The 22984-nt window shown below is 36.3% G+C and overlaps 1 protein-coding gene across 5 annotated transcripts in view; it reads right to left on the reverse strand.

Annotated features, from left to right (window-relative positions):
• The window catches only part of LOC140497226 (phospholipid-transporting ATPase ABCA3-like), a 309351-nt gene that overhangs the window by 52487 nt on the left and 233880 nt on the right, over positions 1–22984 (reverse strand). For all 5 annotated transcript variants that reach the window (XM_072597909.1, XM_072597910.1, XM_072597908.1 and 2 more), the window contains exons 22-24: positions 18110–18323; positions 6477–6635; positions 4277–4452 (exon numbers count right to left, since the gene is read on the reverse strand). In XM_072597909.1, the coding sequence (XP_072454010.1) occupies positions 4277–4452; positions 6477–6635; positions 18110–18323 (549 nt within the window). The remainder of the gene's footprint in view (positions 1–4276; positions 4453–6476; positions 6636–18109; positions 18324–22984) is intronic.

Below are 22984 nucleotides of genomic sequence, written 5' to 3' on the forward strand. Positions count from 1 at the left end.
CTGAGTCACCATAAGATTGAGACACCAACTTAGATGAAGGAAATGGCATAAAAACAGCTTAAAGCAAAGCCTCAAAGAGAAAATGCTAATTGGACACAAGCCTAACAAGAATTCTTGGAAGATCTAAAGAAAGATCAACTCAAATGAGTGATACAGGAAAAATTGGAAAAAGAAATAAAAATGCAAGAAAATTATGAAAACAGACTTAACAGCAAAGTAAAAGAGGCACAAAAACACCAAAGAAAAATAACACCTTAAAAAACAGAATTAGCCAAATGGTAAAACAAAAACAAAATCTCACTGAAGAAAATAACTCCTTAAAATGCAGAATGTCATATGGTAAAAGAAGTATAAAATTTCACTGATGAAAATAATTCCTTAAAAAGCAGAATTAACCATATTTTTTGGGGAAAGTACAAAAATTCACTGAAGAAAACAATTTCTTAAAAATTAAAATTGGGGAAGTGGAAGCTAATGGCTCCATGAGACATCAAGAAACAAAATAAAAAGAATGAACAAACAGAAGAAAATGTAAAATAGCTTGTCAGAAAAACAACTGTCAGAAAAACAGATAGAGGAGACATAATTTAAGAATTATTGGACTACTTAAAATCATGATTTGAAAAAGTCTAGAAATAATGTTTGAAGGAATTATAAAGGAAAACTATTTTTTTAAATTATAAAAAAAAAATTCCTATATGGGAAGATGCTACATGTAGCTCCTAAGAACTTTACTATTATTAGGGCAGTGAGACAGAGTCTACATAGACAGAAGGTACAAGTGGGAGTTGTTTATGCTAGGTTAATATAAAAAAAGTAGGGGTGAGAAAGAGGGATGCAGTGGGAAAAGGGGGAGAGGAAACAGTGAAAGCAGTACTTAGGGGAAAAATTTATATCTCTACATGCTTACATCAACAAAAAAAGATTGAGTAGGTCAATACAATGGGCATGCAACTAAAAAATAGAAAAAGAACAAATTTTAAAATGTCCAATTAAACATCAAAATAGAAATTGTGAAGAGCAAAGGAAAGATTATTAAAATAGAAAAATTTAAAAATAGAAAAATAAAACTAGGAACTGGTTTTATTTAAAAACCAATAAAATAGACACATCAGTGCTTAATTTGATTAAAAAAGAAAAAACAAATTGCCAATATGAAGAATTAAAAGGGTAAAATCACCACCAATGAAGATGAAATTAAAGCAATTATTAGGAACTTTTTTGCCCAATTATATACCAATAAATCTGACAAGCTAAGTAAAATTGATTAATATTTTAAAATACACAAATTGCCAAAATTAACAGAAGAGGAAATAGAATACTTAAATATTTCTTATGTTAGAAAAAGAAATTGAACAGGCTATCAATGAACTCCCTAAGGAAAAATCATGAGGACCAGATGGATTCACAAGTGAATTCTATCAAACATTTAAAGAACAATTAATTCTAATACTATAGAGACTATCTAGAAAAATAGACCAAGGAGTCCTACCAAATTCTTTCTATGACACAAATATGATGCTAAGACTTTAATCATAAAGAGCTAAAACACAGAAAGGAAAATATAGAACAATTTTTCCCACCATGTGGGATTTATGCCAAAAATATTGGCTCATTGAACTAATAATAAAAAACTAATAATAAATAAAATAAATAAACTAATAATAAACTATATAAATAACAAAATAATTAAAAATATGATTACATTGATTGCTTTTTGACAAAATACAATATCGATGGCTATTAAAAACACTAGAAAGTGCAGGAATAAATAAACCTTTCCTTAAAATGATAAATAGCATCTATATGAAACTAAGAGCAAGTATTATCTATAATTTGGATAAACTAGAAGCTTTCAGAATAAGATCAGGGGTGAAGCAAGAATGTTCATTATCACCACTATTATTCAATGTTTTTACTAGAAATGTTCCCTATAGCAATAAGACAAGAAAAAGAAATCTAAGGAATAAGAATAGGCCACATGGAAACAAAACTATCATTCTTTTTAGACTATATGATTTTATATTTAGGGAATCCCAGAAAATCAACTAAAAATAGTTGAAACAATTAACTTTTAGCAAAGTTGCAGTATATAAAATAAACCCACATAAATCATTATTCTTTCTATTAGCAACAAAAATCCAATGAAAAAAAAGCAAAATTTCTTTTACAATAAATGTAGATAATATAAAATATTTGGTGGGTCTGCCTGCCAAAACAAACCTAAAAACTATATGAACACAATTACAAAATACTTTTCACACAAAGAAAGATAGATCTAAACAACTGGAGAAATATCAATTGCTTATGAGAAGGCCAAACCAATAACACAAAAAAGAGAATTCTGCTAAAGTTAATTTACTTATTCAGTGCTATGCCAATGAAACTACCAAAGAATCATTTTATAGTGCTAGAAAAAGTAATAACAAAATTCATCTGGAAAAATAAAAGGTCAAGATAAAATAACAAGGGAATCAATGGGGGAAAATAATGTGAAGAAAGGTTGCCTGGCAGTACCATATTTCAAACTATATTATGAAGTGGTAATCGTCAAAACAATCTGGTACTAAGAAACAGAGTGCTAGATGGGTGAGGTGCACAATATACTGGAGTAAATGACCTCAGTAATCTAGTGTTTGATAAATGTGAAGATTCAAGGTTCTGGAATAAGAACTCACTATATGATAAAAAATGGCTGGAAAAACTGGAAAGCAGTCTGGCAAAAATGAGGCATAGACCAACATCTCATACCATATACCAACCTAAGGTCAAAATGGGTACATGATTTAGTCAAAAAGTATGATATGATATAAGCAAATTAGAGGAGCACAAAAAAATTACCCGTTTAAATCTGTGGATAAGGGGGAGAGGATCACAGGAGGTAAAATGGATAATTTTGATTACATGGAATTAAGAAATTTTTGCACCAACAAAACCAATGCAGCCAAAATTAGAAGGACAACAGGAAATGAGGAGAAAAAAATGTACACCAAATTTCTCTGATCAAGGCCTCATTTCTCAAATGTATTGGGAACTAAATCAAATTTATAAGAATAAGAACCATTCACTAATTTATGAATAGTCAAAAGATATGAACAGGCAGTTTTCGGAAGAAGAAATCAAAGTTGATCAGTAGTCACATGAAAAATGCCCTAAATCACTATCGATTAGCAAAATACAGATTAAAACAACTATGTGTACCACTTTACACCTATCGATTGACTAACATAACAGAAAAGGAAAATGGCAAAGACTGAAGGGAATGTAGAGAAACAGGGACACTAACACATCCTCAATGGAGGTGTGAACTGGTCCAACCACTCTAGAGAAAAAATTGGAACTATGCCCAAAGGCATAATGTAACCCCAAAGGGCTAGAAAACTGTGCATATCTTTTGACTCAGTAATATCTTGACTAAAGAGATTAAAGAAAAGAGAAAAGGACCTATGTATACAAAACTATTTTATAGCAGCTCATTATTTTTTTTTTGCAGTGGCAAAGAATTAGAAACTGAAGGTATGCCCATCAATTGGGGAATGGCTAAATAAGTTGTGGTATACAGTTGTGGTAGAATACTATGTTGTGCTATATGAAATGAAGAAGGTGATAGTATCAGGAAAACCTGGGAAGACTCATATGAACCATGAAAACTTAAGTGAGCAGAACGAGAAGATTATACACAGTAACAGCAATATTGCAACAATGGTCAACTGTGATAGACTTTATTACTTTGACCAATACTATGATTCAAGAGAATTCCAAAGGATCCAGGATGAAAAATGCTATCTCTGGAGAGAGAACTGATCACCTCTCAGTGCAGATCAATGTATACTTTTTCTTTCATTATTATTCTTGCCTTTTCTCCCCAACATAGACAACATAGAAATATATTTTGCATGACTTCATATGTCTAATGGATATTATACTGCTTGTCTTCTTAATGGTTTGAAAAGAGGGAAAAAATTTGAAACTTGATATTGAAAAAAATGAATGTTACAAACAAGTAATAAATAAATCTTATGATCCCAAAGCATACCATATCACCTCCTTATAACTTCTCTGAGTTTCAGAGAACCAATGGAAAACTTTTCGTTTTGTTTTGTTTTTTTTGTGGGCAGATTAGTTGGGAAGTTGGGATGAACAAAATGAAAGGTAAATTTTAAATAACATCCTACAAACATGAGCCACCTATGCTGACATCAACAGAATCAGTATCTTTTTCTGGTTTAAACCTGTAACCTTATGTAGTTGCTATGCTCTGTGTCCAGTCACTCACCAATTTTGGATTCCGCATGCGGTAGGTCTTGTGAAGGAAACGATGGAAATAGAGCCTTATTTCCCAGGAGTATGTCTCAATGAATAAAAGCACGAAGAGGAAAACAAAACCTAAAACAGCCATGGCAATCAAAAATGTCCCGATCCCTCTTTGGCTCATTTTGTAGATATATTTACCTGTGAATGGCAAAAAGAGAGGATGCCCTGCCTTTTTATTTACTCTTTTTAGACAGGTTTTCCATCATCAATACACTGCACCCCTCTCCCTCCATTAGGTTTTCTTGTTTTAAGAGGTGGGGAGATTAACGAGTAAGGTGAGTATACATGAAGAGCATTAAAATGAAAGACAATGCAATTAATTAAAATATCTAATAATACACACCATCACCCTGAAATGATTATTAGATATATTTCTTCCTATGGTTTGAATGTGAATCTCTGTTTCTGCCTTTAAGGTTTTTAGTGGATTGATGTAGCTGAGGCATCTGTTAGTTCTCCCCAGATGTATAGAGCTCAATGAAAATATAGTTGCTCATATTTTGGTATGAATTCAGACACTGGGGGTCCCCATTACAACTCAGCAACATTTTTGAAACAATTAATGCACCTTACTCTCTTGAGAAACACATGTTCCTTATTCCCTATAAGCCCTGAGACCACCTTGAGTTTATCTTGTATTTTCTGAAACCTTAGAACATTTTACAGAGATTTCCTCAGGCTGTGGAAATGCCTTCTGTACTAACAATGGGCCCTGATGATGGATGCCAGTCCTTCTTCATTGAGTCCTCTCCTCCCTGCTCTGTCCTGTTCCTCTTCCTACCTGTTTAAAAAATCCTTCTAGCTCCTTTTCTGGTTCTTTATTCATATCTGTTTAAAATCATGTACTCTAGGGCTCCATCTTTTGCTCTCCTTTTTTCCAACTCTAAACTCTTTCTTAGTGATCTTATTAGCTCACATGGATTCAACTAACATATCTATGCAGATGACTCTCAAATCTAAACATTAAGACTATATTTTTCTCTTGAACTGCCCAACCCCACATCTTTACCTGCCTGTTGGACTTCTCCACTTGGATGTCACACAGGAATCTTAGGCCGAATTATTTCTAAAATGATCTTTTCCCCGAACCCATTCCTCCTTCTGCCTTCCCTCTTCTTGAATCCATCTTAGACTCTTAGACTTAGACTTCTGTTAGACTAAGTCTTGATTTCTCAGTAGTTTTGTGGGAAATCCATATTCTTTAATTCTATGTGACTTCTTTTCCTAATCTAGGAGGAGCAACTCCAATGCCAGTGAGAAGGTGATAGGACATTTTTGATTACCTAAATGTTGCTTCCGGACTAGTCAGTGTTGTAGTTTTGACCTAGCTCCTTTGGTTACCTGAGCTGCAGTCTCTTCTGGGCACCGGCATTCCTCTGGTCACTCAGATTCACAGCCTAGGAGTCATATGAGACTTTTTGCTTTAACTCCCTCGCCTTTCCCATACAGAATCAGTTTTGCCAGTTCTCTTCTCTACTCATATTACAACCACACTACTTCACTAACTTCTTTACTTGCCTGGACTATTGAAATAGTTTCCTAATTAGTTTGACCACATCCAATTTCTCACTTCTCCAATCCATTTTCCATATAACTGCCAAATTGATATTTCTAAAGCATGAGTATGATCAAGTCATTCTGTCTTAAGAAGCTCCAGAGGCTTCCTATTTCCTCTGGGAGAACATCTGAACACATTTTTCCATTTAAACCCTTCACCATTTGTCTCAAGCTATCTTTCCAGATTGATCACATGCTATTTCCCTTCTCACACTCTGTTCTAGTCAAACTGTCCTGTTGTTCATCACTCAGGAAATCCTATCTCTTGTCTCTGTGTCTTTACACAGTCTGTCCTCTATACCTAGAACAGGCTCATTCTTCGCAGCTGCTTCTTGAAACTCCCCCATCCCTTCAAGGTTTAGCTCAAGTGCTCTTTCCTTCAAGAGGTCTCTCTTACATTCTTCACCTCAGGACCCCTGTCCTAGAATCCCTCTGTACTCTGTATCAAGCTTCTCATTACTTGCTTGTGAATATGTCACTTTCCCCCCAGGGGCTTAATAAATGCTTCTTGATCAATTCCATTCATTCTCTTCCTTCTTCTGCTAAATAGGGAAGGCTGGAGAAGAGGCAATGCAACTAGGACCTGGAGGAACCAAGATACTTACTGTACTGACTACAATCCTCTGTGGTTGTGACAAGCAAATCACAAAACTTCTTGTTCCTGATAAATTCATGAAATCCGCTAATAGCCATCACCAAGTTGTAACCAGGAAGCACCAGGAATAAACTGTTCACAATTTCAGCATATGTACCCAAGTTTAATGCTATGATGAAAAGATGATCAATTAGCTTCTCCCAAAGGACATCCTCCCCATGACAATCAGACTAAGTGACAGAAGAACTCACCTATTTCAGTTTATATTTTCCCCTTATAACTGGTAACATTTGTATTTCTCTTGCCTTAGGTAGCTAGGAGGGGTATTTGGACCTCTTCTCCAGTTCTCAATCCCATTTGAAGCTTAGGCAAGGAAATAACATTGCTAGAGGGCACATGTTCTAAGATGTACTCATAGGGAAGAAAATTATACTTTTTTAATTTTAAAAAACTATGAAAACCAATACATCTTCAACAAAATAATCTACTAGTAAGCATATGACATTTCTCTAAAAATAAAGGTGTATTCTTTACATGACAATTATTATATAGCTAAATGAAAAGGGAGTAAGGAATTAGGCTAAACTTTGACTTAAAGGACTTTAAGATTTAACTGACATGAATAGCTAGATCTGACAATCTGTCAGAGTTAAAAGATTCTGAATACTCATTGCTTCATCTGGCAAAGGAGGCTAGGATCTGTTAGAGAAGACTAATGAATTTCAGCTTGTTCCCACTGAGTGTATAAAAAACCTCCTTGCTTCTGGGTAATGAAGGGAAATGTTCCATGGTAAACAAGGACTGGAAGAAGGTAAATTTGATTTATTTGATATAACACAAATGCCAAGCTGAGAGAAGAGATTTTTGTCCTACTAGATTCTAGAAATAGAAGGGACACACACTAGGGATGGTATGGTGGCAGTTTTTATTTTAGGAGGCCCTTCATAGAACCACAGTGTGAGAGGAAGGAGGATCAATGGGAATGCTCCATCAGTGTATGTCAGCTTTCCCTACTTCCCTGTGCCACACACACTTATGGGTAGTATCTGACTAGATCCCAGGTCCTTATGTGAATCTTCATCTAACAATTTATATATTCTGTAATCACTCTGTTAATAAATGATTCTCTTCTCAGTCTCAAAGTCAGATTGTGATTTCCTTCACACTGAGGGAAAAGTAATAGATGTCCTTGTTAGATGAAATAGAAAAATTCACCAAGGTATTTGATTGTATAATCACATTTTTGAGGGAGATGGACCCCTCCATGAGCAGAGGTGAGGGTCTATAGAGGCTAAGAACAAATATCCTCATTGTACTCTGGACTGGGGGCAGACCTGTTTTGAACAAGACTGATACAAAGAAGACAAGAGATGAGGACTGACAGTGGCCAAAGTAGAAAGGGTGTCAGCCGTTACAGTACAGTGATGGGTCCTTTAAATGAACACCAGCAATGAGGTGTTGGTATAGATTGTTCCCTTGTTTCACCTACTAAAAGAACTTTGATGGGAATAGCTCTAATAGACAGACAGCAGTGGTAGCTGGAAGCAACTGCTACTTGGGAATTGATGCAAGAACAGAAAAATGTTCAACTCTCCTGTATCTATGTGCTGGAAGGCATTTTATATGTTTTTCCTCTGTTTCTTAAGCTGTTTCACTTTGATTTCTGTTTAAAAAAACTAAAATCAATTATAACTGCTTTGTAACATATGTAATATAAGTGTGTGTGTATGTGTGTGTGTGTGTGTGCGTGTGTGCGTGTGTGTGTGTATGATTTTTTAAAATGAGGAACAATAAGAAGCCATGTCATTCAAGGCATCATGAGAAATAAACTATCTATGGCTTAGAGGAAATAAGAAAGAAAATATATAAGTCTAGTATGTAAATATAAAATAATTTGTACCTCAAAAAGTCATGCACCTAGAAGAGTAAATAAAAAAACTATGAAAAATGTTAAACATTTATGATAGAGTCTCAAAGCATAATGAACAGGCAACAATTTATAAGATTCAGGGTCATCTTCAATAAATAAGTGACTAAAGAAAATGAATATAAAGTTGTCAGAAGAAGATATCAAAATTTTCAAAAACCACATAAAATATTTAAAATCCCCAATAACCAATGATGTTTTAAAGAATTCAAATTCTACTCTATACTCAGTTTTGCTGGGTAACTGATTCTTGGTTGTTAGCCTAGCTCCTGTGCCCTTTGGAATATCATATTCCAGGCTCCCCATCCTTTAATGTAGAAGCTTCTGAATCTTTTGTTGTCCTGACTGTGGTTCCATGATACTTGAATTGTTTCTTTTTGGTTGTTTGCAATATTTCCTCCTTGAACTGGGAGCTGTGGAATTTGGCTATAATATTCCTCAGAGTTTTCATTTTGGTATCTCTTTCAGGAGGTGATCAGTGGATTCTTTCAATTGCTATTTTACCCTCTGATTCTAGAATATCAGGCTAGTTTTCCTTGATAATTTCTTGAAAGTTGGCTAGGCTTTTTTAAAAATCATGACTTTCAGGTAGTTCAATAATTTTATAATTATCTCTCTTGGATCTATTTTCCTGGTCAGTTGTTTTTCTCATAAGATATTTCACATTGTTTTCTACTTTCTCATCTTTTAGTTTTGTTTTACTGTTACTTGATGTCTCACAGGGTTATTGCCTTCCATTTGCTCAATTCTAATCTGTAAGTATTTTCTTCAGTGAGGTTTTATAACTTCTTTTCCATTTGACCAATTGTACTTTTTAAGGAACTTTTTTCTTCAGGGAATTTTTGTGCCTCTTTTTCCATTTGAACAATTATTCTTTTCAGAGCATTCTTCTCATTGACTTTTTATACCTCCTTTACCATTTGGCCTAGTCTGTTTTTAAGGTGTTATTTTTTTGAGTATCTTTGTCTCTCCTTTACCAAACTGTTGACTCTTTTTCCATGATTATCTTGTATCACTCTCATTTTTCTTCCCAATTTTTCTTCTACCATTCTTACTAGATATTCAAAATCGTTTTTGAGTTCTTCCATGATCTAAGACCAATTCATAGTTTTCTTGGGGGATTCGAATGTAACAGCTTTGTCTTTGCTATCCTCTTCTGAGTGTGTGTTTTGATCTTCCTTGTCACCACAGTAGCTTTCCTTGGCCAGAATTTTTTTTTTTCTGTTTGCTCATTTTCCCAGACTATTACGTTTTTTTAAGGCAGGGCTCTGCTTCCAAGGTGGAGGGCACACTGTCCCAAACTTCAAAGGTTTTTTTGTAGCTGTTTTCAGAGATAATTCCAGGGACCTGTAAGTTTTCAGTTCTTCCAAGGTGGTATGATCTGAGCAGAGGTGTGTTTATTACTCTTCTGGTGTGTGCTCTGGTCTATGAGTGGCCATGAGTACTCTTTTTTGCCCTGGAACTGTGAGGAGAGTCCCTGCTCTTCTGTGGCTACAATCTCTAGCATGCTAGCGCTTCTCCTCACCCTGGGACTGCTACCCAGAACTGAGACCCAGATCTGAGTGTGGGCAAAACAACAGAGTCCAACCTCAGTGCCAGTGCCTATAATCTCCTGCTGTTCTTGTTGAACAAGTTGTTTGGCCCCCTTACTATCTATAGGCAGAGAGCTCTGGAAGCAGCTATTGCCACTGCCAAAGTCAACCCAAATGTTCTTACTTGCCAAAAGGGTATGTATCCATATATCGACATGATATACACACAAACATATGTGTATACATGCATGTGCATACATGTGTGTTTATGTATATGTGTGTATATGTATATGTGTATACATATACATATACACAAACACATCCACACTGCTCCTGGTTTGCTGGGGCTGGATCTGTGCTACCATGGTCTGCCCTGGCCTGTGCTCCATTCTCATCTTGTGGCAACAAACTTTTCCTGACAGCTTTCTAAGCTGTCTTGGGTTGGGAAATTGTTTCACTGTCTTTTTGTGGGTTCTATCACAATAGAATAATTATCTAAAGGTACTTGGAGGGATTTGGGGAGAGCTCAGGCAAGTTTCTGCCTTTACTCTGCCATCTTGGCTCCATCTCTCCAAAACGTGAAAATTTTTTTCCCCCAATACACATACAAGAGAAGAAAAACTTTAGAAGGTACTGTCATGGTAAATTTAATATATTCTCAAACATATATATGCTGAAGACTCACATCATCATGCACAATCTACTTTTTCTGTTCTTCGTACATTGATGTGTTTTAATATGTTGTTTGTCAAGTTCACAATAATAAAAACAATAAAATTAAAGACGAAAACAAAATATAAGAATAAAAGTTGTCCTCCAAACTAGTGTCTGCCATCCACATGTTAAGAGCATACATAATTCCTTAATAGATACAACTGCAGTGTTAACTTTGATCAGTCCTCTTCTTATTAGCCATATTAAGTAATGCAGAAAACAGGGAGAAATAATTCAACAGACACCTGATATTTTTCAGTTTCCCTGATGTGTTCTGGGGAAATAAAGATGAAAATGTGATAGTTTATGCTTCAAGGAACATATATTTTACTTCGCTCCTTGTATGCTCTATAAAGGTGTTTGCCACTGTCATGTAGGAAGAGCTATTCAAAGTGCTATTCAAAAGAGCTTGTCAAACCCGAGTGGAAGAATATTTCCCTAGAGATTAAGTAGGTTTTCAAGAAAGTTTTGCTTGTAGGAGATATTACTAAGAATGAGCTGAACACTAGAGCACTTTGGGTATAATCGATGAGATGCACAGCAATTCAAAAGAGATGAAAATTAATGATCTTTTTTCCTATCTTGTCCATGAGGATATTACTTTGTCAGGTGGCTGGTTGAATTTCATATACTCCTTGTCCTTGAAATTATTCTGGTTGACCATTCCGTGGCAGAAAACAGAAATATGGCCCAATATCTCTGGTCCACAGGATTCTTCCTTTCCCTGGAGCATTTCCTAGAGACTCATTCATATAGCAATACACCACAGTACTATTTTGCCAAGGTTATTCATTGCAGCCAGGGACTCAGATGCCTCCAATTTTAAAGGCTGCCAAAGGTCTCTTCTCAGATATTTCCTCACCTTATTTTCTAGCCTAGCAGGTTTCTCTACTCCCCTTTCTACAAACGGTTATACCAAATAGAGGTTGTACAACTGCATAGTGGGAGGAATATATAAATGTGGCTAGACCTGACTGGCATCTCCAAAATTCTGAATGTGAGAAAATAAAGCCCCTGCATGGCCAAATATTGCCTCACGGTAACATTCTGTGGCTATAACAGGATGGAGGATCTCTTGTTTTCCAGTGTTCTTTTGATGAAGGTTCTTTAGAAAACATTTACATGCAAAGTCTTCTCCTAGTGAAACTAAGTGCCCTTGGCCCAAAGTCAACCCAAATGTTCTTACTTGCCAAAAGGGTATGTATCCATATATTGACATGATACACACACACATATATGTGTATATATGTATGTGCACACACATGTGTTTACGTACATGTGTGTATATGTGCATGTACGTATATGCATGCACACACACACTTGTATATGTAGACAAGTCATAAACTACCTTCCTATAAAGTATTTCAGAAATATTTCAATACTTTTAATTTCTTTTGAGACTAGTGGGACTAGACATGAAGACTAGATATGAAACCATAGGGCTAAAAACATGGAGATGCCTTATGTGAAGCCTAGTTTTAACAGCAACCTCCCTGATTAAAAGGCAGAGTTTAATCCTTGGCTGCTTAAATTTGGGCAAATAGCTTCACCTGGCTAACTGGGTAGCTATATTGAGGTTTGGAAGGATGTCTTTAATTTAACTAAGTCTAAGTTTCTTCCCTTAAATTTCATCTTCGAAACAGAAGAGAGAATTTCTAAGGTTTAATCAAGCAGGGTTAAGTACATAAAGACATTAAAATTTTTTAAAAAAGTCACTGGAGGTAAGCTTTTGCAGGAATAAAACAAATACAACTAGGATAAAAGAGGAAGCTGCTGGAGAAAATTCTGCAAAAGTGCTATACAAGGTATTCCAAAAATCTTGGTGTGGTTTGAAAGCTAGACTGCACCCTGTATAGTGACAATAATAATGCTGATAATTAAAATTTATCTAACACTTTAAGACTTGCAAAGTACTTCACAAATATCATCTGATTTAATCCTCACAGCAACTAAAGGAGGGGTGTTACTATTACCCCTTTTTTACATATGAAACTAAGGCAAATAAAGGTTAAGTGACCTGTGCAGGGTTACACAACAATTAAATGTCTAAGGCTGCCTTTGAACTCATGTCTATGCAATGTGCCACTAAGCTCTTTCTATCACTATTTAAGTGTGAGTTGTTTTTGTCTCTCATCACCATATGTTGTGGAGGCTACCTGGCCTCATGGTTGGAATGAACTCTTTTCTTTCCCCTGCCTATCAAACTCTTTATCTTTCTTCAAAGGTCAGCTCAGATGGCACCTTGTCTGAATCTTTCTGTGACTTCCCCCAGCTAGAATTATCCTCTGTCTCCTCTAGTTTTCCTAAAGCACTTTGGATCTTCCTTTCGCCCCCATCAGACTCTACCTTGTATCACGCTCACCCAGATAGTTTTGTTTATGTACTAGTAGAATCTTTGCTTCTCAGAGGGCAGGCCTCCTCTGCTTTCTCCTCTCCTTCTCAGAGTCCAGATCTCCTGACTCCCATCCCAATGCGCAATACTATTTGAGTTATGATGAAATGGGGACATGGCAATAAATATTGTCTAGGACACAAAATGAATTCTCCTTCCAGATGTAGTGTATTCAAGGGTGTGTTGGTAAAAGTTTAAACAATGTGATCTGCACAATATATTTTTGAGGTAAGACTATCAAGGGAATCAATGAAAAGAAATGGGAAGGGAACCTAGCAGCACCAGATCTCAAAAACTATACTATAAAGCTGTAATTGTTAAAACAATTAGGTACTGGGTAAGAAACAGGGAGGTTGATCAGTGAAACAGATTAGGTATATCATATATAGAAAAAAAATGAGTATTGTAATCTTGGGTTTAATAAACTTCAAGATCTCAGCACCTGGGATAAGAACTTAATACTCAACAAAAATTGTTGAGAAAACTGGAAAGCAGTCTGAAAGAAACTATGTATAGACCAATATCTTCCACCATTTACCAAGCTAAGCTCAAAATGAGTTCATGATTTAGACACGAGGTGACAACAAAACAAAATTAGTGGAGTTTGCATGAAATTACCTTTCAGATCCATGGATAAAGGAAGAGTTCATGACCAAATAAGAGAGAGAACTTCACAGGAAGTAAAATGGATAATTTTTAATTACATAAAATTTAAAAAGTTTCTTTTTTTACAGCCAAAATCAATTCAGTTGAAATTTAGAAGAGAAGCAAGAAATTGGGAAAAATAGCTATAGTAAGTTTCTCTGATAAAAGTCTTATTTTTAAGATATATAAGAAGTGAATCAAATTTATAAGAATAAGAGCCATTCTCTACTTGATAAATGGTCAAAAGGATATGAATAGGCAGTTGTCAGAGAAGAAAATTCAAGTTATTGATACATGAAAAAAATGCTCTAAATCATGAGTAATTAGAGAAATGCAAATTAAAACAACTCTGAGGTACTACCTCATATCTACCAGATTGGCTAAAATGATAAAAATGAAAAAGACACAGGGTGGAGGATATGTGGGGAAAAAACCAGGTACAGTAATGCACTATTGGAAGAGCTATGAACTAGTCTAATCACTATGGAAAACAACTGGGAGCTATGCCCCAAGCTATTTAATTGTGTATACCTTTTGACTCTGCAAAGTGCAACTAGGTCTATATTCCAAGAGATTAAAGAAAGAGGAAAAGCAATGTGATATACAAAAACATATTCATAGTAGCTCTTTCCATGGTGGCAAAAAAATGGAAGTTGATGGAAATCTCTGTGTTGAATGGCTGGACAAATTATGGTTATATATACGACTGTATTGGAATATTACTGTGCTATAAGAATTGATGGAGATGGTTTCAGAAAAGCCTAGGAAAGCTTGTATGAACTGATGCAAAATGTAGTGAAAAGAATCAGGAAAACTATTTATACATTGAACATTATTGTAAAGACAAACATATTTGAAAGACTTATGAAGTCTGATCAATACAATAATTCTAGAGGAATCAAGATGAAACATGCTATCCACCTCCAGATAGAGAAGTGATAGACCTAGGGCAAAGATTGAGGCACATAGGTATAGATGCACAAACATCTATATATTTAAAAAAGAGAAGGTTAGGTTCCCTTAATGATTTCAGATTTTCAGGCCCAAATGAACTTATCACAGAGATCTTTCAGACTCTGAGATGTGATTATTGAGTCAGAGTCAGAAGCCTTCAAATAAATAATTACAGAAAACAGAGGAATGCCACAGAACTAAAAAAACCAAAATATCCTAATTTTCCAAAAAGGAACAAGAATGGAGTCTTTACACTATTGTCCAGTGAGTATGACTTTGATCCTGGAAAAACGGCAGCTTCTTAAAGATGTTATTGAATATTTAGGAAAGGAAGCAGTGAGTACAAAGACTCAACACCGCTCCATCATATCATGCCCTATTTAGCTCATTTCTTTTTTCACACAGTGCTACTGGACTGGTATCAATATAGGTTTGATTGTTTTTCTTTTTTCCATATTCTTGTGGGCAATTTGGAGAACAGAGAGATATACTAAGGGGCAGCTAGGTGTTGTAATGGATACGAGTGCTGGGTCTTGAGTCAAGAAGAGTCATTTTCCTGAATTAAAATCTAGCCTCAGATACTAGGTGTGAGACCCTAGGAAGTTACTTGACCCTTTTTGCCTCAGTTTCCTCTTCTTTAAAATGAGATAGAAGAGGAAATGGCAAACCACTTCAGTATCTTTGCCAAGAAAACCTCAAATAGGATCATAAAGAGTTGGACATGACTTAATGACTAAAAAAGACCAGGCTATATACTATAGGTGCATTCAGAAACAGTTGAATGATCTGACCCAAAGAGTTAGTGGGTCACTGTCAATTTGGAAGAAGATCTGTAATGTAGTGTTACAGGAATTTGTCCTTGAACTAAGTAGCCTAAAATGATCAAAGACTCATATTAAAGACATAGATGATATACTTACCAAATGTTCAAATAATACAAAGTGGAGAGGGTTAGCTAATTAAAAGGATGACAGAATAAGAATCCAAAAGTTTTCAACAATTTACAAAGCTGTGTCAAATTTAATTCAATTAAATGTAATATAATTAAGTGTAAAGTCCTAACCTTAGGTAAAAAAAATCGCTTTCAAAAGTTCAAGATGGTGAAAGAGTAACTGGATGAAATTTTTTCTGAAAAAGATGTGAGAGTTTTAGTATACAAAACTATAAGCTCTACATGAGTCAGTAGTGTAATACGGCAGCCAAAAAAGTGAATAGAATGTTTTGCTACATTAAGAGGAACATAGTGTTCAGGCAATGGGAGGTAATAATCTTATTGTATCCTGACTTTCTCAGACTATATCTGGACATTGATTATCTGGAAATAGCCTACAAGAAAGAGAATAGGAAGAAAGGCCTTGATAATCCATTATTATACGTTTGAGAACCAGAAAAAGGAGCCATTTTGTGGGAAGAGGACATTATTTCAAAACAAATGGGATATACCATGGAGAAAAGTCTGAAGAAAGTAGTTAAATTTTTTAGTTTTATTAAAACCTCAATAAAATTTTGACAAGGGTCAGTAGAAGACCTAGGATTAGGCTCCCACCTATTCTCCTCATGTTGCATTTTATATTGGGGTGATAATATGTGTGTTCATCCTTCATTGCCAAGGAAGACCATGCCATCAGAGAAATAATGACATGACTTGCAGTTGACTTTGTTTTGAGTGAGAGAGGACTGTGCAAGTCACCAGTCTCACTTCCCCTCCAGAACAATCTGAATCTAGTGACTAGATATTCATCAGGATGACTGGAGATGACCCAGGATGAGGCAATTGGGGTTAAGTGACTTGCCCAAGGCCACACAGCTAGTGAGTGTCAAGTGTCTGAGATGAGATTTGAACTTAAATCCTCCTGACTCCTGCACTGATGTTCTATCCACTGTACCACCTAGCTGCCCTGGGGTGCTTATATAACAAACAAAGAAAAGACAGGATGAGTATTTCATGTCTTTACACATCCTTTTGGGTAATACTTTTCACTATGTCAACTTTTTTTTGGCAAAGACATTTTCTCATTCCCCTTCCCTACTGGCTAGAATTCTGCTTTAGGAGAAAAAGAATGAAGTCAACACATCTGACTAGTTATAGGGGTATAGAGAAGTATTTTGAACAAGCACCTGGTACACAGAAAAGCACTGGATTTTGGTTCACCACTTGAGGGATGTTTCCTCATCAGTAAAATGAGGAGTTTGGACTGGATACCTAAGGCCTCTTCCAAATTGAAGAGTCTATGATACTAGAGAGGGGCATCTTCTTTCTTCCAATAGGATTTGTCTACATTCTAGGTCTCCTTCTTCACTGCTAGGAAGAAGGAAATAGAGAACTGGTCCACAGCGGTGTCCAAGTCACTGTGGGAGATGATGTGCCCTTTCCTTAGGTCAGCTTCTTTGGAAACCAATTGGCCCAAAAACTTTTCCAAAATTCTGAATTGCATAAGAGTATATTATTAGAGAAGCTCTGATCCCTTTCAAGCTCTGATGATGTCTACGTTAAAAAAAACAAACTATCATTATCAACAGCATCTCTCTTAGAAAGGCAAAATGGTATAGTAGACAACATATTGGAACTGAAGCGAGCCTGGCCTGGGTTCAAAGACTATCTGGCTCTTCCCTTAAGTTCTCTGATCCTTAGGCAGCTTTCTTAGATTCTAAGTTACAGACTGATTGTGATCTGAAAAGATGCAGAAAGTCCTCACAAGTACTAAAATCACAAATCCTTGGTGAATGCTGATGTTTATAGAGCTTTATACGGGGCTTTTACAAGACTTTTAAACATATTATCTTATTAATTAAAAGGAGCTACTATAGATATTATTATTATTATTTATCCCTAATTTACAGATTTAGAAACCAAGACTGAGAGGATAAATGACTTGCCCAGTGTGCTGAACCCACACTTGCTTTCTCCTATGTAGGCTTTCCTCTTGGCAAAATAAAAGTATGATTTTACCAGCAATCCCAAATGAACTAGCTTCATCAAACTCATCTTGTCCATGTGCATTTTCCATGAAGAATGTGAACAACCTACCTTGCCAGAAATGAAACATACCCTCCCTTCTTCAGGAATGAATTGGGAATGATCTCCCACTTTGCCAACTGCCTCACTGACTTTGTTAATAGCACCCAAGTGAGAAATCCCTTCTAATAGGGACCCAATGAGGTAAGGAAATTTAGATAGGGGTAATGATGACAGTGTAAAAAATATAGTTGCATGACATAAACTTGTGTTTCTAATCCACCAGGGGTAGGTCAGTCAGATTAAGTTTGATCTTCTTGATTGAAAGATTCCTCATAAACACTGGTTTTCACAGGTCCACAACACCTTCTCTGCCTAGCAAAATTCCTATCTATCAAATTGCTGCTTTTTAACTTCTTGATGATTGCATTCTATAAAAGGGCTCATTTAAGGTTAAGGGGTAGAGGATTGGGGGAGAGACAGCTGAGCAGAGAGGGAAGTGGATCTTGATGCCAGAACTTACCTTTAAATCGTACAAAGAAGGCTAATAGGAAACTGGTCCATCCTGAAAACAAGTTAAATATGACAAGCTTGGTATAGGCAGCAGCACTTCGTAAAAAGAAGAAGCTCATGAGGTACATGAGGGGAATGACGGACCATCCATATAACATGACGATCATCAGGATATCCATAAAGTGACCGTAGAAAGCTTCTATATTGTAGACTATGAACACCACCTAAGATCAAGTACAGGTGCTAGGTTGGGAGGGAGGGAAAGAACATGGTCCACACATCAAGCAAGAAACCAATCATCAATGCCAAAGAAAGAAAGGGTTCATGTCACCTTTAAAAGAGGAAGAGGGATAGAATGCCCAACAATGCTCAACATTAAGGAAAACTAGCCCTGTACTCCAACCCCCAGTTTCATCTTATTTATGTTTTTTTCCCTTGGTGAAAAAAGTCATGCAGGGGGAGGAAATCCCTTTACCAGTGCAGATATCTATTTACAGAACATTCTAAGAAACTCAAAGAAGATATTCCAGTTACTCACCAATAAGATGGTTTCTAGATCAATTGTCCCTGAATATTGCCATGTTAGGTGACCTGTCCTATTCTACTAAGTCTTTAGAAAGCTCTTTAACCTTGCCCTGGGCATCATCAATTATGTGATCTGGTGGGAAAAGTGACTGCTTTGCATCCTTGTCATGCCAGGAAAACTTGCATCTTCATTATTCTTATGCTGTATAAAAACTAGATATAGGTAGAAAGATTTCAAATTCAGTATGAATGAATAGTGTGATGTGATGCAGCCAAGAACAAAATCAAAAACAAAAAAGCCAACAAAACCAAAAAACCCTAATGTGCTCTTAAGATGAAGGAGAATGCGTAATGTAGAATAAAGTAGAATGTAGAATTTATAATACAGCAGAAGTATAATGTCCTTAACTAGACAGTCTATTATACTTAGAATGATAGGAATGAAGAACCATTGATTTATAACTGGAGGGGACCTGAGAAGTCATCTCCCTTGTTTCAACTTCCTTGTTTTTTTCAGATGAAGAAGGAGAGATCTCACAGATAAGAAAATAGCAACATGAGAATTTAAACACTTTTTTCCCAGCTTCAAATCTAGCACTTTTCCAACCTAAGCAAACTACTGTTAGTAAAATAATATATAATCAGTTGAAAGAAATGGGGATGTTTAGACTCAAGAAGAGAAGCCTGGGGCGGGGGGTGGGGGGGAGAGAAGGCTCAGAAGTCTTCCCAGATGACATATTCATATGGGGATATGAATATCCCATGGTTCATGGAAAAGACCATAGAGGTCACAGAGTGTGATGTATTTACTTTATAGGTGAGGAAAGAGGCCCAGTAAGTTGACTTGCTTCCAAGATCACACAGGAATTAAGGCCAGAATTAAGATTTTCTGATTCCAAATTCAGAGTTCTTTCCACTAAGCCATAAATATTAATGTAAAGACCCACAGCATTCCTGAAGCTTTGAAAAATCAGATTCCATTGTTAGAGCAACGATACACTAGCTCTTGGGGAAAGGAAGATGGGAACAAGTACTTACTCTGAAGACTTTCACCAAAAAATGCTCTTCCTTCTCACCACATTCTCTCCCCTTAAGTACACTGGTATAAGCCTGAAGCGAGAGGTGCTTCAGGGAAATCTTCCCTGCCCAACGCACACCCCTACCTAAATTTCCTTCTTCTCTAATATACTGATACCACCTTTCTCAAACTCCCACAGAATCTGTTCCCAGTCTTCCTTCTTTCTGGAGCAGGAAGACTGCCCACTCTGCTGCTTTGCATACCCCCAAGAGGAAATACACTATCACTGACAACCAATAGTTCATCGTTTAGAGAACTTAGCAGCTGCCACTCTGTTGGCTGATGATGATTGGTGTTACTTATTCTGTTCTCTTTTGAACTTTTTCTAGATCTTTCTCCTTGCCCTTTTCTACAGAGCTACAAAGGACACTCCAATTATTCCCTTTGTCCTCTTTTTCTCAGTGTCTCTCCCACTAAGGCAAAGACAAAAATCTAAGTTCCCCTATGCAGCATGCGTCAGGGTTTCTTCCTTGCAGTCATATGCAAATCCTTTCAGTCCAATGGGGACAAACTCAAAAATAAAAAGATCCCTGAAGGCTGCATATTGACTTAGAAACCCACAAATTAACATTTTCTGTGTTATACTGTATTTTTATTTATTTTGTTAAACATTTTCCAATTATATTTTAATCTGGTTCAGGTGACATTGAGGGGCCAGGAGTTTTCCTGCTTCTGCCAAGTCACCCTACTCAGGGCATGATAGAAACGCAAACTCACAATAATGTTGATCAAGATTCAGAACTTCTAAAGAAAAATATTTCCAATAGCAAAAAAAGGATAATCAAGGAATCACAGTCAAAAATCTGACAAGGAGCTTCTACTATAAATGAGAGGGGCAGCTAGGTGGCACAGTGGATAGAGTATTGGACCTACAGTCAGACAGACCTGAATTTAAATCTGGTATCAGCCACTTACTAGTTGTGTGCCCTTGGGAAAAAAAATTAACTCTCTTTACTCTTTACTCTCATTTTTATAAATGAGTTTCCTCATTTATAAAATAAGCCAGGGAAGGATATGGCAAACCACTTCATATCTTTGCTAAGAACCCTTCCCCCGCAAAATAAGTCACAAAGAATCAGACATGACTGACCAACAACAATGATATATGAGAGCAGGTCTCATAGACTATAATATTCCAACAGTCAAAAAATGAAGACATACCTCAGAGTTACTGCAGTTTGGTTCCAGGCCACCAAAATGAGTCACACAGAGGGAGAAGAAATAAATATTTCTTCAGAATCTTAATGTGTTCAAAGAATATTAAAGGCCCAACATAAGAAAAACCAAGGACCAAAGCTTGAAATAGGATTTTAAGAAGGGAGAGGGAAAGGACAGGAAGGAGAAAGAGGGGGAATGGAACTTGCTACTTGTCATAATTAGAGTGTAAGAAGACGAGTATGCATAAATGGAGGAAGGGACAGAACGAATGAGATAAACTTCACTCTCATCTAAAATGCACAAAAGAGTGCTGAAAAATGCATCACACTCACAAAAATTATATTAAACTCAACTGGGAAAAAAGTGGAGATAGGGAAACAAAGTGGAGTTAGGACAGAGGATAATACTGGGAAGGAAACAATTTGCAAGCAAGACTAACTTTCTGATCCTGAAGGGAGATGAAAAGAGAAGAAAAGACAAGCAAAGAACAAGAATCTAAGGGGGCTGAGGGGGGGGGGTGATGCCCATGAACTGGGAAATGGCGGAATAATTATGGCATATAAATATAATGTAATGTTATTGTGTTTTATGAAATGACAAAAGAGATAATTATAGAGAAGTTATTGGGAGTATGAACTAATTCAGAGTGAAGCGAGGAGAATCAGGAAAACAAAATACAGAAAAATAACTATGAAAGACTTAAGAACTCTGATCAAGGCAACAGCCATTGATGAAGTGTATTATCCACGGCCTGCTTGGGACGTGATGGGCTCAGGGTGTATAAAAATGGACAGTCATTGTTTAAGCTAGTTTTTGACTATGCTTATTTGTTAGAGGTTTTTTTTTTTCTTTCAGATCTTGTTTTAGCTGGGAATTTGGAAGAAAAATAAGATGTCAACAAGAGTAATGCAAAAAAAAAGCTCATCATGGAAATATTTTTCAATACAAGGTAACAGAAGGAAGTTTAGAAGGAAGCACAGATAAGTAGGATTGTTCTAAAAGTAATTTGTGGAATGACATACTGTAATTATATATACGTACATATATTATATATATATATACATATATATATATATATATATATACATACATGTCTGTCTATCTATCTATCTATTTATAGAAGCAGCATGAAATGGAGATTCATGGTTTCATATAAAATCCCTAGCTTCTCTTTATGTATTCTGATCTGTATATGGAAAAGCTCTTTTTGGGTGTCTAAGTTCAGAATGAAATATAAAATAAAACCTAAATAGAGCTTATATTTAACTCTAGAGGGAATAGGGAGGTACTAGAATTTACTGAGTACTTGAGTAGTATTGTCAGATTTGATCTTAAAGAGAATCACTTTTGCAGCAGTATGGAGAATGTACTGAAATGGGAGGGGGTTTTGAGGCCAGTGAGGATGTGGTGGAACTAATTTGGGCGAGATGCGATAAAGACCTGAACTAAGGCAGTGAGAATACAAAGGGAGAGGAGATGGATATGCAAGATCTTGAGGAGGTAGGAATGGCAAGAGTTGGCAACAGCCTGGATATGTGAAGGAAGGGAAAATAAATTAAGGGTTAAGGTTACAAACCTAGGAGACTTGGAAGAACTGTAGTACTCCTACACATCTAATCAGTAGTTAAATACCATTGTTTTTACCTCTATCCTTTCTCTCATATCTATAAGGATATGATAATACCCCAAGGGGAGGGAGGAGTGGAGTCAGCATGACCAAGCAAGAGTTCTACCTTCATTCCTTCCCATTCTCCATATTGAATTATAATTGAGAAAGCCAAGAAAAAGTCCCATTGGGTCATTTTTCCAGCCAGGAGCTGGCCAGGAGTTTAGCAATGGCAGCAGCACAAAAGGTAGATATAGCAGTGGACTGGGGGAGGAGGGTAAAATGGGGAACAGCAACAAGGACACATCAACACCCAAGAATGGGAATGGGACTGAACATTTAGGCAGAAAGATATCCCAGGAGATCCCTGTGCTAGCATTGGGAACAGGAATACTCTGTCACCTAGGGCTTAGACTGAGCTGTGAAAGCAGCAAAAGTACCATAAAAGGAAAGAAATCAAGAGGTGACTCCAACACAACACTTAAGATAAAGTACAGTAGGCTGGAAATATGTGTAAA

This window comes from Notamacropus eugenii, chromosome 3 (assembly GCF_028372415.1).
Source record: "Notamacropus eugenii isolate mMacEug1 chromosome 3, mMacEug1.pri_v2, whole genome shotgun sequence".
Classification (NCBI taxonomy): domain Eukaryota; kingdom Metazoa; phylum Chordata; class Mammalia; order Diprotodontia; family Macropodidae; genus Notamacropus; species Notamacropus eugenii.